Below are 19,267 nucleotides of genomic sequence, written 5' to 3'. Positions count from 1 at the left end.
AAAGTAAACTGGTATATAAGTGATATTTGTGGTGTCATGCACAGTTCCCATTTTCTGTTCTTCTTAGCATATAGAAATGTACATTTTATGTTATTTATTATGATATTTGTTAAGTTCAGAATAACAAAAAATAAAATCGATTTTAAAAACTGCCTACATGGGGCAGGTAGATGGCACGGTGGATAGAGCCTGGAGTCAGGAGGACCTGAGTTCAAATGTGGCTTCACATTTAATACTTCCTAACTGTGTGACCTTGGGCAAGTCACTTAACTCCAATTGCCTCAGGAAAAAAAAAAAGATAATAAGTAAAACATTTTTAAAAACTGCCTAAGAATTCTGAGGAAAAAGTTCTTCCATTTGCTAAGACTGCTCTATTACCTGAATCTGCATTTATGACTCAGAAGCTTAGGGTAAATGGACTTAAATCATTTGGTTAATCTTTTGCTGTCTAGATATTTATAAAAGTTGCTAATAAAATTCAAAATCATAAGTTTGTCTCCCAGTTCCAACTTGGTGTTCCCAGAATACAATCCTAGCTATTTTTGACCTGAATTACCTAATAGTTTTAGACTGATTGTAGTTTTGGCTTCCTCCCTCCCTGCCTTTTTTTCTGCTTTTCTGCCTGCCTGCCTTTCTTTTTTCCTTTAATTGAAATTATCAAGATTTAAGAATAGTTTAAAATATAATAAATCATATAGGCTATCCATGCCAATTGAAGATAGGGGGAAAGGAGAGGAGCGCTAAAACTTCACTGTCCTGCCTGATTTTTTGAATTAACAATATTAGGTTCCAGCCATATTCATCATAGTCTTAGATATCAAGTAGATACTGTGTCTTTTGGAACCAAGCCTCCATCTTTCAGGCTCTGAACTCTTCTCACATCATACCATCATGAACTCTACTTTCTCCCACTGCCATTGTGGTACTTGTTCCTTTCCAAGTCTACTTTGAATCTCAAATTGTCCTGCCCTGTAAAGAAGACTCACTCTGGCGAGGAACTACAATTCCCAGCAGACTATGCTGCCAGATCTCAGAACTTTTCCTTTCTTGGAGGGAAAGTTGGTTTTAAATACCTAATTATGTTGGTTCCAAAAAAAAGTCTCTCTTTGGTAAGAATTTTCTTGGAATGTTAATTTTGTTGTTGCACAATAGTTTCCTTATTGAAGCTCAGTTATTTCTTTTAGCTGATTTTTTTTTCCTCCCATTTTCTTTGTAGTACCTGATTATCAAGCTTCCAAGTGGAAGAACTATCATGGAGGTGGTGTCAGCTGAGGTGAACAGCTTACTTCCAGAGGAGATCATGGACACTGGTATAACTTTAGTGGAAGATGATAGTATTGAGGCTGTTATTGTTTCATCCCCAATGGGAGATTCAATTCCCATGGAAACGGACCTTCAAGAAATTGTCAACATAAATTCATCCAGCGAATCTGCAACCACAGCCATGTCTATTACGACAGAACCAGTCACAGTGTCTAGTAACCACACTAACAAAGTTGTTGGGAATACCATAGTTACAAAAACAGATTTAAATACTGTAAAAGCAGCCTTTCCAAGTGGCCTTCAAAAACTTGGTGCCCAGACACCTGTGACTATATCTGCCAATCAGATTATTTTAAACAGAGGATCTCAGACATCTGATCTTAAACTTGGCAATCAAACAATTAAACCAGATGGACAGAAGTTAATTGTAACAACTTTGGGCAAGTCTGGCCCACCAATTGTTTTAGCACTACCCAATAACCAGCTTCCCCAGACTCAGAAAGCCACATCTCAGACACAGTCAGGAGACTCTAAAGTGCAATCTCAACAAATCAAAGTAGTTACTATTGGAGGAAGGCCAGAGATGAAACCTGTCATTGGTGTTTCGGCACTGACTCCAGGAAATCAACTGATTAATACTACAACTCAGCCTTCTGTGTTACAGACTCAACAATTAAAAACAGTGCAGGTAAAAAAAAAATGTCTATTGAGATGCATGTACATAGATAAGTTGTAAGTATGTGGTTTATATCTAGCTCCTTCACAACAAATAACTTGAATGTTGCTTTTAGTGTATACATAAAAATAATAATACTTATTGTATAGGAAAATTTTCAGCTTGAAAATTAGCTAGCTAAAGAATAATTTTCTTTGAATTTAATTTTGAACATTTAAATATGCATTTTGTGTATATATATGTGTTTTTAGTGGAAGTTTTTTATGCACGAGAAGAAACATTCTTATTAACTAGTTACCAAGGGTACTTTTTCAGGAATGGAACAAATCTTTGGTAATAGAGATAAGCAGATCTCTGTCCCTTGACTGTGGATCACTGTAAACCTTAGCTTTGGAGATCCATTGTCCCTGTCCTTTTTTTTTTTTTTTTTTTTTTTTTTTTTTTTTTTGCTATGTCGTGGGTGAGACACTGAGGTAGAAGGTAACCTATATAAGATTAACTGCTTAACTCTTATGATTTTCTTTGTTCTCAATAAAGACCTTCCTTGTCCACTGAAGCCTTTCTCTTTGGGACGTTACTCCTACCATTGCTTTGGGGTTCTATTTTTTGTTATTTCCTGTTCACACTTATCTTCTCTTTATGATCCCCAAATATGTGGCCAGTAATGTGCTCTCTCAGATTCAGTCTTCCAAGTGAGGATGGGAAATAGAAGCTGAATATGAATATAAAAGGAAGCTTAGAAAGATTGCATGGCTAAGTTGATAAATAATAAGTGTTTTTTTGAACCATGTTTTGTAACTAGAACCTTGTTCTCCTGAATAACTTGTGTTATTAGACTGTCTTCCTGTCACTTTTCATAAAATTATTATTATAAAATGTCTCTTTACATCTATTAACATCTATAAGGAAACTTCCAAATCTGGAGGTGTAAGCCAAGACATTTAGACTTATGGAAAATACTCAGCACAATAATAATGATCAAGCTCATATTTGCATAATGCTTTAAGATTTGCAGAGTGTTTTACTTAAATTATCTTATTTGATCCTCACAGGAGCCTTGTGAGGTTGGTACTATTATCCCCATTTTACAGATGAGGAAACTGAGGCTGAGAGAGGTTCAGTGACTCCACAGCTAGTAAGTGTCTGAGGCAAGATTTGAACTCAGGTCTTTCTGACCCTGTATCATTTAGCTTCCCCATATATTGCAAAGCCCATACATTTTATTTTATCCCTTTCCTTTTTCAGGTGTACAGAATATTTATCATTTCACACAATTCCTGGTTATTTGGTTTTCCCCTAGCAATCTAAGGCTGTTTTCTAGGATAGAAAGGGCCGAAGGCCAATAGCTCTTGGTTAGAGGACTAGGAAGAAGGTATAATCAAAGTCTCACAAAGAATTGATTGTGCAGTTTGTTACTCGAGAGGTATGGTCACACTGAGACCCAGCTGTAGTTCCATATACTGCACAGAACATAAAATGTACAATGACTAGAACTTTCCGGGGTGATTTAGAGGTCAGTGGTCCCATAGATAATACTGTAGGTTCTCTGAGGTAATTGGGGCATAAGAATCATTGTGATTATCTATAAGAAAAAAATTAAATATGGACAGTAACTCTGGCAGTATGGGATAGTGAGTAGAGAGCAGGCTATGTATGTCTGTAGAGCACCTTAAAGTTTTCAGAGTGCTTTAAATGAACTTACCCTATTTGGTTCTCACTAAAACCCCAAGTTGTAGCTTCTACAGGCATTACTGCATTTTATGGATGAGGAAATCAATGCCCTCTACCCCCTTCTAATTTCTGAGAAGAAAGTTGCCTTTCTCATGAAAAGCAGACCCCTCTTTCTTTGTGCCCTCGATCTTATCCCTTCTGAGCTTCCTGGAGCCCAAGAAGACCTGAGTTCATGTTCTTCCTTTGACACAGATTGATGATACAATCTTGGGCAAATTGCTTAATAGCTTAGCACCCCAGACAGCTCTTAGAACTGTATCAGTAGAGGGAGTTTACTCATTTGGAGTTCATTACAATAATGAATCACTGATTTAGACCAGATTTTTTAAATTGTTTATAAAGGCACAGAAATTTGTAGTAGATTTTTTTAAATCTTTCAACAAACATTTGATCATTTTCCAAAAAAAAAGATTGAAATAGTTTTGCTATAACATTTTACTTATTCAGAATTTCATGTTTACTGAAAGTAGCAGATCAATAAAGCTTTTTTTCAAGAAGCTGAAAGAGCATATTAAATGCTTGCTCTATTTTATTAATGATATTAATGGATATTTACATAATTCTTTGTGATTTTATTTAGGTTTTCTAATTAAATAAGCTTCTTTAAAATGATCCTTTCTTTATACTTTGGTAGTGATCAATTCCAAATGTAATTATGTTCCATTTAGAACAAACCTTCCCTTCCCCCCCCCCCCTTTATATGGGAAGTCTTGGGTTCCAATACAGAACTGGACAGCTTTGGTTTAACATCTTAAACATAGGGAAATGATGACACTATATTGCTCATGAACTTTTTAAATTTTAGAACACCTTTTTTTGTTTAAACTAAATTTTATTGGTGCTTTTTTTTCAACAGTAAGGTAATTTTTGGAAATACCTTACTCTTTCCTAATAATTGAACAATCCTTTGTCATCAGAGAAAAACAAACTCCCAATATAGTGACCTTGTCTGACAGTGTATTCAACAGTCCATTTTAATAGTTTTTATACTTCTCTGATGAGAGGAAGTTAGTATATTACCTTAATTTTTAAAAATTCCTGATTTGAAAGTATTTGTGTTAGCAAACACTTACAAATAAGTTAGTTATAGAAAGTATCATGAAGACTTAAATTACTTATTAACTTTTTTAAGAACTTAAGTATATAATACCATTTTTATATCTGAAATTCATTAATGTTTGACAGGTCAATAAAATCCTTAACAATTTTAAAATCTTACATATTTAATGGTAAATGAGGGCTTTTCACTTCTCATTATTATCTTAGGGATGTGCTGATTTATTTAAATCCAATTATAGTTTTTCACATTGTTCACTGTATCAATCCCATTGTTAGATCTCATGTTACATTTCCTATTTGCCATCATTCTCCTCCCCTCCGCCCCCCATAGGATTTTGGATTCATAATGCAAAATAAATATATTTCATTAAAATAGTTCAGTTTGGAATTTGAGCCCTCAGAGCAGAAAATTTCATTGCTCTGTGTTATGTCCATTTTATTGTTCACATTCATGTTGGTAATGTATGTTATAATGTACTTTGGGGAAGTATGGTGTCAAATAGAGAGTACTGGACTTGAAGGCAAAAGACAAGACTATAATTTGCCTCCATTATCAGCTAAAGTTGTGACTTTGGCCAAGTCACTAAATGCCTTTAATTTTGTTTCCTCATCCATAAAAGTGGGGCTATAATAGGATTTTTGGGAGGATAAATGAGGTGATGTATGTAAAGTATTATTTAACCATGGGTGTGTGTGTGTGTGTGTGTGTGTGTGTGTGTGTGTGTGTGTGTGTGTGTGTGTGTGTGAAACTTATCACTGACTTTGTCTTGATTTAAGAGAGTATTTAAGAAAGTACTTTGTGCAACTTGAAAGACTTTAAGTCTGTAAGTTGGGGGGCTGCATGTTAATTGAAACAAGCAATCTTTACTACTTGATAATTTCCTTCAGGAATTGTTAGGAATTGTTATTTATAAAAATTTACTCTTTTTTTTTCTTTCTTAACTTCTTTTTTTTTTTTTCCCCAGTTAGCTACTAGAGGAAGAGGGTTGTTGGGATTTTTTTTTTTTTTTTTTTACATTAAAATTATTCCTTAATATGTATTTGTAATGATACTACATTGTTTCTCTAAAGTGACTCCTTTTTCTGTCCTATTTTTTTTCTTTTAACATTTCACTTCATGTTTTGGGAAAAGAAGCCAAATAGTGTGTTACTTATTAAATATGTTATTGTTTTGCTTGTGATTGATTATAAATTTATATTCCAGAAATTTTAAATACCATTATGTAGTACAATGTAAAGAGCTTTGCAATATTATTAGTTGTGGAATTTTAACAACTGAAATTTGTTGAATTAAATTCTTGTTTTTCGCTGTTAACATTCATATATAATGGTTATTGTTTGCTAGAGCTGTCTTAATTCTAAGTAAATGAGTGCTTTATAGTTATCTACATAGTTATTTATACATTTCAGATTGCTAAGAAGACAAGAACACCAACTTCTGGTCCAGTGATCACCAAATTAATCTTGGCAAAACCAATTAATAGTAAAGCAGTTACAGGACAGACAACTCAAGTATCACCAGTCATTGCAGGTTGTATTTATTTATTGTTTCTTAATCTACATTTTTACCTTTATTTTATATAAAATTACATTAAGCTCATCTGCATTTTTAAGTGTCTTGTTTAAACATTCAGCGAGAAGGGAAAGGCAGCTGACGTAAGCTTCAGTTAACTCTCAAGGAGTTATGATTGTTCAATATGTGTAAAAGATCTATGTCCCACATCACAGAAGAGTGTATTCTACTATAGAATTTGATTTCTCAAATGAAACATTACATATAAACCCTCAAAGGTCAAATGCATTTTTAAAAAACCAAAAACATGGACCTACACTGCAGGTGCAGGGAGCATAACACTTTCATAATATATGTTATATATTTAGACTTTGGAACATAGTAGTTCAATTAAAAATGAAGAGGGCTTTGTTTAAATTTTTTCCTCTTTATTATTTACACCTTAGGTTTTCATATAGCAAGTATAGGAAGGATTTACTAGTTTTTGAAGGATGTTTTATTTTCCTACAATTCAGATTGTGTTCTGTTGAAGTCTCAATGTTTTAAGAGTAGAAATTGTTTATTTTGCATGTGGCTCAACAGTAAAGTGCTTTCAGTTTGAAAATCTCTTCATTGTAAATAATGATGTAAATGATGTAGCAAGATTACTTTTAGCTGTGCAGATATTACATTTGTATTCAGCAGTGAAACAAACTACTCTTGAAAACCATCAGAAGTTTTGATTTCCCAGTAGCCTTGTACCCGCTTTGGTTGTTAGAGTATCTAGGTTATACTTGAGTTTGTGTTTGACAAGATGTTAATACATGATTTAACTTTGCTGTTGAACCAATAACTTACAAAAAATGTCAGGAACATATTAGACTGCTGTAAAACTATTTTATTGCATAAAATCAAGGCCTAAAAATGGAAAGAATCACTGTATTTGAGACTTGGAAGGGATCTCCTTAAGTCTTCTAGTTTAACGCATATACAATACACATGACAATTGGTTGTTTAGTCTTTGCTAGAAGATTTTCAGAGAATATAAAGGTCTGAAGAGAGGAAGACCTAAGTTCAAATCCTGCTGTAGACCCTTCCTAGTTGTGGACTCACGAATCTTTTCATGGGCTTAGTTTCCTTTCTGTCAGATTATGAGTATACCTCCCCCACAAAGTGATGTTGTCAAGTTTTTCATTGACATTGTTATCATTGTCACTATTATAATAATATACATATTATCACTATTGAAATCATTTTTGTTATTAGTAACTGAGAACCTGCTCTCTGTTGAGGTAGTCCCTTCCAATTTGGGGTAACCTCGTGACATCAATCCGAAATATGGTCTCTGATGGTCTTTCCTACCATCCTTTCCCTGTTCTGCTTTCCAGAGCCCAATTAAACAAGTTTCATTTCTCTTTTACATACATATCAGCCCTTGGAATACTTGAGAACAGCCATCATGTCCTCCCTGAGCCTTCTATTTTTGTTGTTGTTTGCTGAGGCAATTGGGGTTAAGTGACTTACCCAGGGTCACACAGGAAGTGTTACGTATCTGAGGTCAAATTTGAACTCAGGTCCTCCTGACTTCAGGGCTGATGCTGTAACCACTGCACCACCTGGCTGCCCCAAGCTTTCTCTTCTTCAGGCTGAAAATGTCTCTGTTCCTTCAATGACACAAACCTCAGACCCTTTGTTGTTCTGGTGGTTTTCTGCTGGATATGCCACCACTTTCTTAAGTTTTTGACAACATAACTCAAATGTTAGAGACAAAATGTGAAAAAAAAAAAGCTATCTTTATTTTTCAATTCATGGGCCAATATAAGATATAAAGAGGAAGATGGCTTTTGTGAAGACTATGTACTTTGGCTTTTTAACCCTCTCCAGAAAAGAAAACCAAAAAAGTTGTCATATCTTTTTTCCTTACTCTTCTTCCTTTCTTTTAGCTCCATATCTATGAATTAAACAAGGTGAAACTTTTTTAAAAAGCAACTAATCTGTCAGTTTATGGCATCATAGATATGAAGTCGGAAAAGATGGTTGTGTTAGCCCACAAAAGAGCATACACAGCTAGAATGGCATAATAAGCATTTTAAAAAGTAAACATTGGGACAATCTCACATATTGGGAAATGAATATTACTGAAGAGAGGAGTATTTGGAAGGATTAATACATAATTGATCTCAAGCCTTACAAATAACAAAAATGAAATTAAACTTGTTTTAAATGACCATAATAAGAATACTTCAGATGAAATTTTCACTCAACCTAGTACATGATATTTAATGTCAGAGTTCAGGAATAAAATGCTTTTGAGGGTAGCTTCCTGAAACACAGATCCCAATTCTCTCCTTTAATATAAATTTCAAGTTTTTAATTCTACCACATTTTTATAGATTGGGGGTTCAATGTGGTAAATAAAAGTCATTAACTTGTTTGATTATACCATACTTGAGTTCATTCCCTATGACTATAGATCACAGTCCTATCATACAAATCCGTGAGCATGAAGTAATACAAATATAGTTAACTCTTTAAAAGTAAACACTTGAGGAAGGCTCACACTATTATTTGACCTTCTTCCTTTCCTTTGCAGGGAGGGTTCTATCACAGTCTGCTCCGGGGACACCCCCAAAGACCATAACGATATCTGAAAGTGGCGTTATAGGGTCAACTCTCACTTCTACAGCACAGACACCAAACAAAATAGCCATCTCACCTCTGAAATCTCCCAATAAGGTAAAGAGGTTATTTTGTGGGTTTTTTTTTTTTTTAAATTCTAGATATTGTGATTAATGTCTTAATTTTGTTGTACTCTGTCATCTACATTTCTATACTTCCTAGTGTCTAGCTCAGTGTCATAACAGACTTCAGTATAGTGATGGACTTCAGTCTCCTAGCTTCCCTGAGCCTCAGTTTTCTCATTTCTAAAATAAGACTATAGCGCTTTTAAAATAGGAAAATAGCACTTTCATATCATAGGCTGTTGAAACTGTAAAAATTCTACTAACAATATAATAGTAATGACCATTAATAATAATAAATAATATTAGTTGGCTCAGGACTTTAAAAGCCCTGACTTGAGCAGTTGTCTCATTTCTCAGAGAAGGTGTTAGTCATGGTCATTGTCAGGTCTGTGTGTGGTCTGCTTTTTGCATTTGTAGATAAACCCTTTCAGGGCTGGATGCCATCCTTCACTTTCTTTGCTGCTGTGGTAGTATGCTGTTTAGCAAATGAGAAGTATCCATTCCTGTCCAATAGGACTATATAATTCTTCCCCCACCCATTGGTTAGCCTGAATATGCATTACTTCATTTCCTAATGGTATAAGTGGGTTATAGGTACACATAATAAGGGTCCAGCATTCAGCAAGGCCTTTGGGAGTGATAAAGCAACTCTGATGCATTTGATCATTACAAGGTTGAACCCTATGTGATGTACATCTGTGACCTCCACAATGATTACATTGCATGAGCTTTTGTCATTGTTTTTCCCATAGGCCTTATCCCCATACATAGACTTCATTTAAACTACCATATTGCACATGCTAGGTCCTTTTCCATGAGACAGTGGAAAAGATCACAATTTGTAAATATTCTTTCAGTCAATAATTAGGTTGACATTTTTTTTACCAATTGTGTAGCATGCCCTTTGCAGTGAGCGTTCTTTTCTTCAGCTTTCAGTGGATTTAATGGCAGCAGCAGTTGTAATGTTTTGTGTCTCCATAGTGTCAGGCAGAGCCATCTGTTAATTCAGTCTTTCCTGCTTGCTCTAGCAGTTAGAATCTGCAGGCACCAATTTTCCCAATGGGGATAATAATGGACTGACTACCTGACACTTTTCTCAGTTGCACAGAAACTACCACTTCATGTAAAGAGCTAGTTCTAGCAGACCCAACTTTGCCTGCTATTTATGTTTAATGATCAAGAGTTCTGATACTTACCCTATTTACAGAATCCTGCATTACCTAACTTAAAATGGATATCTCAGCTTGGGGATAACTTGCCTGTGGACCTTGAATCATCTTAAGGGTTCTTTTCTACCATTGTGTCCATGTAAGGGACTATCAGATCTAAAGAATGGGCCACATCCTTCATCATTCTAGTGACCAAGATGTCATCATTGTGTTGAGATATGAAGCCCTTCATCTGATAGTCCTGCCTACCTCTCATGTGATAGTCCATTAATGACTTTTAATTCCAAGGAAGCATTGTGAAAGTGTAATAATCAAAATCTTCCCAAACTGAATTGGATTGTTCTTAGAGTTAGACATTGATTTTTTAAAAAAGCTTTCATCAAAATCAGAAATATCCTATCACTAGGCAATGCCTCTGCACTATGTATCATTCTCATTATCAGTGAGGTGATTGGAGTCACTTCTTTGTCCCTAGTATAGATGCCAAGAATCAATTAGACTAGAGAGTTAAATCGTGAATTAGTTGTGGTGAGAACACTTGGTTTCACCATGTTTTTAGTTTTTCAGGAGATGAGACTACTCCAAACTAATTATTTCCCTTGGTGCAAACAATTCCAATGGTGTCCATCTGTGCCTCTCCACAACACCAGGTAGAGTTACCCAATATGGCATTCATAATGATGGCCCCTTAGTGTCTATAGGTGGCTATTTCAGTAATTCATTGCTATAAGAAGAAGCCACCACAGGAAGCAAGAGTGGATTTCATCACTTTTCCCTAGTCCCCAGGCCAATGTAGTTTAATACCTTGAGTGATGGAATGTCTGTATCCTCCATTTGATTTCCATACCTCTGTGTTTAAGAGCCTCCCAGGATAATGATGACTTGAGAATCATTATGCAATAACCAGAAGAAATGCTGAACTCTCCTTTTGTCATTCCGTAGTTACTGAAACATATGGCCTTTGATCACCAGATAGAAAAACAGTTGTTAAATGCATTTAGGGACTTTGACCACATCCCAGTAGTAAGCCATATTGATCCAGAGTCTGTATTCATTTGTGGCCAAATAATAAGGCTTTGGCAGTGATGAGAACAATACCAATAGCTACTTTATTCATTTATTTATTTATTTTTATTTTCATTTCTTTTTTTCATTAACCAGCTAAATTAGGCTATTAATTCTTTTTCCAAGTACCCCATTCTTTAACAACCAGATCCATAAAAATCTCTTTTAACACTCTCAGTTATTTTATTCTCATTTATCCCTTCTATAATAAAATTTAAACTCTCCTGCTTAGCTTTTTAAAACTTCTATGACTTATTTTTCAAGCCTCATTGGACAGTACTCCCTCTTCTCAATCCTATTTGAATGCAAGCTCATTGTTAGTAGGTTTCCTTTCATTTTTTGTATCTGTATTCCCAGAACCTAGCACTGTGCATAACAGGTGTTTAGTAATTCTCTTTGATCTTTTTGTTTGTTTCTCTCTGTTGCCTCCACCCTCATTTAGACTTCTCAGGTCTTTATAGGTATCTAGAGATAATGCATACTGTGTCCCTTTTATTTAAGATTGAGACATAAAGTATGTTCAAGTGGAAGAGGTGGCATTGTCCCAGGTGAGACAAAATAAGCCACAAGATGGCATTTGTAGGTTATCTGTGCAGCATGGATTCATTTGCACTTAGCTCCCTGACCTACCTCTACACTCACCTTTGAGGAGAGCCTTATCAGAAGTATGTGTATAGCCTAGATGAAAAACTCCTAATCTTGCATGCTCTGGCTTTTGTACTTAGTTGACCAGGAAGCTTCAATTAGGGAGTGACCTTTAGACTTTCAGTGTATGGCTTCTTGCCTTCTGAGTCCTATACCTACCCTTGGGCTGCCTCTGAGACTAAAGATCTTTAGATTAGCATCAGTGTTGGCTCACTCATCCTAGAAAAAGAAAAAAGATTCCAACTCCAATGAATACTAAGAGTGTGAATGAATATCCAAGACCAGGTGCAAAATATGCTTTGCAATCTTCATTTATTATAGCCAGAGTTTATATACTTTTTTTTTTTTTGCTGGGGCAATTGAAGTTAAGTGATTTGCCCAGGGTCACACAGCTAGGAAGTATTAAGTGTCTAAGATCAGATTTGAACTCAGGTCCTTCTGACTTCAAGGATGGTACTCTATCCACTTCACCAACTAGCTGCCCCTGGTTAATATACTCTTTAGTGTTACATTAACACCAAGTTACCTCCCGGGGATGCTATATACCTTCCAGGGTTAACACATAGACCAGTGGTCCTCAGACTTTTTAAATAGGGGGCCAGTTCACGGTCCCTCAGACTGTTGGAGGGCCGGACTATAGTAAAAACAAAACCTCACACTGTCTCTGCCCCTCAACCCATTTGCCATAACCCGGCGGGCCACATAAATGTCCTCAGCAGGCTGCATCTGGCCCAGAGTCCGTAGTTTGAGAACCCCTGGCATAGACCATACTCTGACATTTCAATTCACCTTAACTAGCAATAACAATATCTATCGTAACAAGGTCATCAGTAACAGAAATTATCAACAGCAAAAGTATTTGTCAAACCAAAGTTGTAAATAACAGTGTGATACCTTGTTGCTGTCACATACATTCTCCATCAGGATTATTCCAAGGATGTCTTTCAAAAATTGTTAAGAGAGCCAATAGTTTGAATGGCTGGCATTAAGAGAGAGCAGGTCTTAAGTAATACCTGGACTGGACTCTCACATGCTCATGGACTTATTCAATACTGGCCTTCTACAAGAATTGTCTGGAGTATTACTTATGCTCTAATTGCTTTGTTTGAGCAGTTGTCATTTCTGCTAAGATAAAAGTGGAGAGAACGCAACTTTTACTTGGATCTCTCAGCAAACGCTACTCACTGACCCTGCACCAGAAATCTCCATGTAAAAATCTTAGTTCCTAGTTTTGAAGCCAAGAGCAAAACGTCTCAGTTTTTAAACTGATGCAGCACCCCTTCTTCCTGGCAAATCAGCTGGGGTATAATCATGGCACTTTGTCTCTGTTTCCCAGGACCCTGAGCCAAAGAATCAAAGTTCAGTAGGTACAGCTTTTAGTAATTACAGCATTTCAAGCAAGATACCCAGAGAACTTCTAAAGTATTAATTGGCTACATATGGCTTTGCAAAATCAACAAGTGATCATTCATAATATTTATCATCTGGGAAGAGCTTTTTATTTACTTATTTTTCATTCACTTAAAAAAAATTTTTTTTTGACTTCCAAATTTTCTCTCTCCTTCTTGCCTTTCATCCTCCATTGAGAAGGCAAGCAATATGATGTCAATTATACATGTGAAATCATGAAAAACATTGATAACAGTTCTTAATTTTATAGTTGTAATAGGTAGAATTTATATGCTATTTATTTGAAGTTTAAAAAGTACTTTTATCTGTCCTTTGGCATCTTGGCATCTTCATAGCAAAATAACCTTATGCATGAGGTGCTGTTATTTTGCCCACTTTGTAGATAGGGAAATTGAGACTAAGCGAGGTTAAGTGGTTTATCCAGAGTCACACAATGACTGAAGTTGACCTCACATCTTCCTGACTTTGAATCCCATGCCTTATTCCCTTTGCCATCTAATGGCCTCTGTAAGACCAGATTATCAATCACATCCACATCTATCTCTAGATACCTACCGCATGTCCACAGATATTCTGATCTTCCAGAATCAAAAAGTGCCCCTTCCTGGTATGGGGCATTAGAGTATAAATAGGGCTTCCAAATCCTCCATATGGCTTTTGCACTCATGCATCGTGTGATATCCTTTGGTTCTACTTCTGCTGTCTGAACTTGGAGGTTGTGCTGGTTTAGGTTTGGTTTTAGAATGTAATGAGATGCTCCTTTCATCTAACAGTAAATAGAAAGAGATTTACTTAGCAATAGCCTAAAAAAAGATGTGAAGGACATGACATTGTTAAAACTGAGCACTCCCTGCCTCCATGTTTGTCATGTGGGCAAGCTTGATCAGGATGCCAGGCCTGAAGAAGGAACCCCTGATTTGTACTTATTAGTCCAGCAGAAAATGAACAGTCCAGTTTCTATTCTAAATCAGTTTTTATTGATGTCTTTTATTTTTCCCAGAATCTCTTCTTTCTTCTAGAAAGGACAAGAAAAACAGCAAAATCAATCAATACATTGAAAAAAATCAGAAAATATTTGTAATGTTCCACAGCTGTGGACTTCCCACCTGTGTAGAAGAGTAGGGGAAAGCATCTTCTCACATTTTTTCTTTGAGACCATATTTGTTTTGTGTAATTTTTTGTAGTCATCTTTTCTGATGACATTGTGATAGCCTTTGTGTATACTGTTTCTTTGACTTTGGATACTTCACTTTACATTAGTCCGTATAAGTTTCTGTGGTGCTCTGTATTTATCATATTCTTCATTTCTTATAGCACAGTATATTCCACAATAATAACATTCATGTGCCATAATTGGTATGAGATTTCCATTGGTCTTCACTTTATGGAGACCATTTCACTTGTCTCTAGTTCTTCACTGCCATAAAAAGTGGGGCTACAAATATTTTAGTGTATATGGGGACTCTCTTCTCAGTGATCTCCTTGGGATATATACACTTAGCATTAAGTAGAATCTCTGGGTTAAAAGTATGGACATTTTAGGCACTTTATTTGCAGGATTCCAAATCTTCCTTCCAAAATGATTCTGCAGCTTCATAGCTGTACTACAATTGTTCTAGTATCTTCCCACAATTCCCACAAACTACCTTTCAGTTAGTTGTTTTCCCTTATGAGAAATAAACACTTTTTCTTCTTTTTTTTTTTTTTAAGTTTTTAAAGTTTGTTTTATAGTTTTTTGATGTTCCATTGAGTCATTAGCTTTCCTTTGACCAATTGTAATTTTAAAGGAAGTATTTTCTTCAACAAGATACTGTGCCTCTTTTGCCATTTGTCCAGTGCCAATTTTTAAGGACTTACTTTCTTCAATATTTTCTACCTCTTTTAACAAACTTAATTTTTCCCATTTTCTTCTTGTATTGCTTTTATTTCTTTTTAAATTTTTTCCCTTTATTGCTCTTTTAAAATTTTTTTTTTTTTTTCTTTTAAAAATATAACATTTTTATTTCTTCTAGTAATTGTTGATGCGCAGGCTGATTTCAGAAAAAAAGACATGGTTGCTGTTGCTGTTGCTGTTGTGAAGTCAGCAGAATTAGGAGAATATTTCATACAGTATTACCTGCACAGTTATGTGATGATTTTTTGTTTGTTTTGCTTAAAGGGCTCCCCCCATGCAAAAAAAATCTTTGTTTCTTCTAATAATTGTTGTTGGGCTTATATCCAGTCAACATTTTTCTTTGGGACTTTGCTTATGGCTGTTTTCAGATCTTTGCTTATGGCTACTTTCAAGTCATTGATGACTGATTTTATGTTTTGAGCTTCCCTGTCACCATAGTAGCTTTTATGATCAGGATCTTTTTTTGTTGTTGTTTGCTTATTTTTCTCTTCTAAAGGGATTTTTGTCCACATTTGTCTATGTGATAACCATCTGAATTACATTCACCCATTCCCTCTCAGCAATGCAGTGATCTGAGACAATTCCAAAAGATTCATGATGGAAAATGCATTCAAAGAAAGAATTGTGGAGTCTGAAAACAGATTAAAGTATATTATTTTCACTTAAAGTTTTCTTGTTTCTTTCTTGTGGTTTTATTTTTATTGATGTGTTCTTTCACAATATGCCTGATTCTTTCATGTTGATTCTTCTTTTACAACATGACTTATGTGGAAATATGTTTAATATGATTGTATATTTATAATCTATATCATATTATTTGGTGACTTGGTAAGGGGTAGAAAGGGGAGGAGAAAAATTTGGAACTCAAATCTTATAAAAATGAATGTTGAACATTGTTTTTACATATAATTGGAAAAATACATAATCCTATTAAGTGGGGAATTTTTTTTGAAAATAAATAAAAGTAAGATAACAAGAAAAGATAATGATATATGCTGAAAGGGATGTGGGAAAACTGGGACATTAATACATTGTTGGTAGAGTTGTGAACTGATCCAATTATTTTAGAGAACAATTTGGAACTATGCCCAAAGGGATATCAATCTGTGCATACCCTGATCCTGTAGTATCTCTACTTGGTCTATATCCCAAAAAGGTCATAAAAAAAGGGAAAGGGATCCACAGGTACAAAAATGTTTGTGGCAGCCCTTTTTGTAGTGGCAAGGAACTGGAAACTCAGTGGATGCCCATCAGAGAATGGCTGAATAAGTTATGAATGTTATGGAATATTAGTGTTCTATAAGAAACGATCAGCAGCATGATTTTAGAGAGGCCTGGAGAGACTTAAATGAGCTGATGCTAAGTGAAGTGAGTTAGAAGTAAAGGAACATTGTACATAACAACATGTGATCATCAACTATGTTGGCTTGGTTCTTTTCAACAATGAGGTGATTTAAGCCAATATCAATCAGCTTGTGATGGAGAGAGCCATCTGCATCCAGAGAGAGAGGACTGTGGGAATTGAATGTGGATCACAACATAGTATTTTCACCTTTTTTTGATGTTTGTTTGCTTATTTTTTTTTCTCATTTTTCTTGTGCAGCATGATAAATGTGGAAATAGGTTTAGAAGAATTGCACATGTTTAACGTATATTGGATTACTTGCTGTCTAGGGGAGGAGGTAGGTGAAGAGGGAGGGAGAAAAATATGGAATACAAGATTTTGTAAGAGTGAATGTTAAACTGTTTTTGTATGTATTTTGAAAAATAAAAAGCTATTATAAAAAAAGAAAATAGCAATAATTTTAAAAAGGAATAAGAAAAAAAATTCAACCCTTCCTGTCTTTTTAAATTCACTGACATCTATTATGTTGATATTTAAATCTTTCCATCTTCTGTTTGACCATACCCATCTTACCTTGGTTCATAAATCTTACGTTCCAGATTCTTGTGCAGTATTATTCTTTATAGTATTGGATTTTTATTTTTCATCACCAGATGCATATGCAGTTCAACTTCCTTTCAGCTTTGATTTACTTGTTTGCTTCTTTCTGGAGCTACTTGTAATTGTCTTTTGTTCTTACCCAACAGTTATCCAGTTACATGATGTAGTGCACGTAGTAGGCATTCACTTTTTTATTTACTTTTTTCCCCTCGATTAACAAGCATTTATTTTCTCCTCCTACCTCTTCCCTTTGAAAAAAGAAAAAAACCTAAAATTTTAGTAAGAAATATGCATAGTCAAGCTTCTAGAACATTTCCACATTTGTTGTGTAAAATGCATATCACATTCTGCATCTTAAATCTTGGTTAGGAAATGGATAAGACATGCTTCATAGTTGGTCATCAGGAATTATGGTTAGATGATGAATAAGTCTTCCAAGGCTAGTTGGTCTTTACAATATAGTTATCATGTAAATCATCAATGGCCATCTTAGCTGCTGCAGCTCTATCATTTATCATTTCCTTTATCTATCATTTCCTCTTTGTCAGCTTTACCATTCTGAGGAGGGTGAGGTACAATCTCAGAATTGTTTTAATTTGCATTTCTCTATTATCTTTTCATAATGACAGCTTTAATTTTTTCCAATGATAACTGCCTATTTTTATTCTGTGACCATTTTTTCAATTGGGAAATGATTCTTATTCTTAGAAATTTGAATCCATTCTTAATATTCATCTGGAAACAATCTTTAACAGAGAAATTTGTTGCAAGGAATCTTTTTTCTCTGAACTACTTCTCTTCTTTAACTACATTCAATTTATATCTTCTTTTTTTAACCTTTTTTTTTTTTTTCAATTAATGAATATCTACCTGTTTCCTCACTCCTTTACTCCTATTGGAAAACAAAGAAAACTAAAAACTTTTGAAGCACATAAGGCATAATCAAGCAAAACAATTTCCTGCCACATCCATTTTTCTCTGTCAGGAAGTATAGGTAGCATATTTTCATCATGAGTACTTTGGAATCTTGGTTGATCAGAACTTTCTGATCCTTCTTTTTATGTTGCTCTTGACTCTTGTGTTTGTATTTCAAAGTTTCCATATAGATCTGGAGTTTTCATGAAAAAAATGCTTGGGAGTCACTAAAGATTCATAATACCTATCCCTGTTTCCTTGTTCCTTCCCCCAGTGTTGCATCATGCTCAGTTTTGTTGGTTGAGTGATTGATCCGTTGCCTTCTGGAATGTTGTATTAGTTTTTCCTTTTCTCTCTCTTTCCTCTTGAGCAGGCTATTCTTAAAATTTAGGATTACATATAATATGCTTTTACTTGACAGAGATAGATTGTAATAAAGGCTAACAGTGCAAACATTTAAGCCTCTGATTAATGATAACTATGTTGTGTTATTAAATAGGCAGTGAAGTCAGCTTTGCAGACCATCACTGTTGGAGGAGTGAGTACATCACAGTTTAAGACTATTATTCCTCTGGCAACTGCTCCCAATGTTCAGCAGATTCAAGTGCCTGGAAGCAAGTTTCATTACGTTCGACTTGTTACAGCTACAACAACAGCCACCACCAGTAGTTCAGCCCAGCCATCTAGTCAAAATCCCAGTGCAAACACTCAGCCTCTACAGCAAGGTGAGTTTCTTTCCATAGTGCTAGATTTCATATGTTTTTAAAGTCATTTGATTTTTTTCTTGTTAAAACTGTGATAAAATGCCTTCACTTTAATGCAACTTTGAATCTGTTGATGAATCCATAGGTAACAGGAAAATATGACAAGTTATAACTGCTACTCAGAACTTGGATGGAAATTGGAACACTAGATATTTAATATTTAGTACTAATTGTTTGGTCTCTGCCATTACCTTAAGGTTTTGTTTTTTGGTAACTTGAATTTGGACAGAGTCAATTTCTCATTATTGTTTCACATACACCATTTAGCTTCTTGAAATTCTGAATTTTAGATCACAATTTTATCATCTTATAAGACAATTAAATGATTGGGTTTACCATTTTTCCCTGAGGTACCAAATGTGGCAAATATGTGCTTGTTTCATCCTGGAATCTGTGTGTATAAATCTTTTCTTTCTCTGAGATCAATGGAAATGGAGGTTTTGTAATATTATTGTATTAGCATAAAACGTTTTCAACTTAGGACATGATTTCTTC

At 34.9% G+C, this 19,267-nt stretch overlaps 1 protein-coding gene across 5 annotated transcripts in view; it reads left to right on the top strand.

The window, feature by feature from the left end:
* The window catches only part of LIN54 (lin-54 DREAM MuvB core complex component), a 78,061-nt gene that overhangs the window by 19,045 nt on the left and 39,749 nt on the right, over positions 1-19,267 (top strand). For all 5 annotated transcript variants that reach the window (XM_074275559.1, XM_074275557.1, XM_074275558.1 and 2 more), the window contains 4 exons: positions 1,217-1,951; positions 6,140-6,260; positions 8,815-8,957; positions 18,508-18,733. In XM_074275559.1, the coding sequence (XP_074131660.1) occupies positions 1,253-1,951; positions 6,140-6,260; positions 8,815-8,957; positions 18,508-18,733 (1,189 nt within the window). In that variant the 5' untranslated portion in view covers positions 1,217-1,252. Of the gene's footprint in view, positions 1-1,216; positions 1,952-6,139; positions 6,261-8,814; positions 8,958-18,507; positions 18,734-19,267 lie in introns of those variants that run through there.

The sequence above is a fragment of the Sminthopsis crassicaudata genome, chromosome 6 (genome assembly GCF_048593235.1).
Source record: "Sminthopsis crassicaudata isolate SCR6 chromosome 6, ASM4859323v1, whole genome shotgun sequence".
In the NCBI taxonomy this organism is placed as follows: Eukaryota; Metazoa; Chordata; class Mammalia; order Dasyuromorphia; family Dasyuridae; genus Sminthopsis; species Sminthopsis crassicaudata.
The sequence above is the reverse complement of the archived record's forward strand: the minus strand, read 5'-3'. Positions and strand labels throughout refer to the sequence as shown.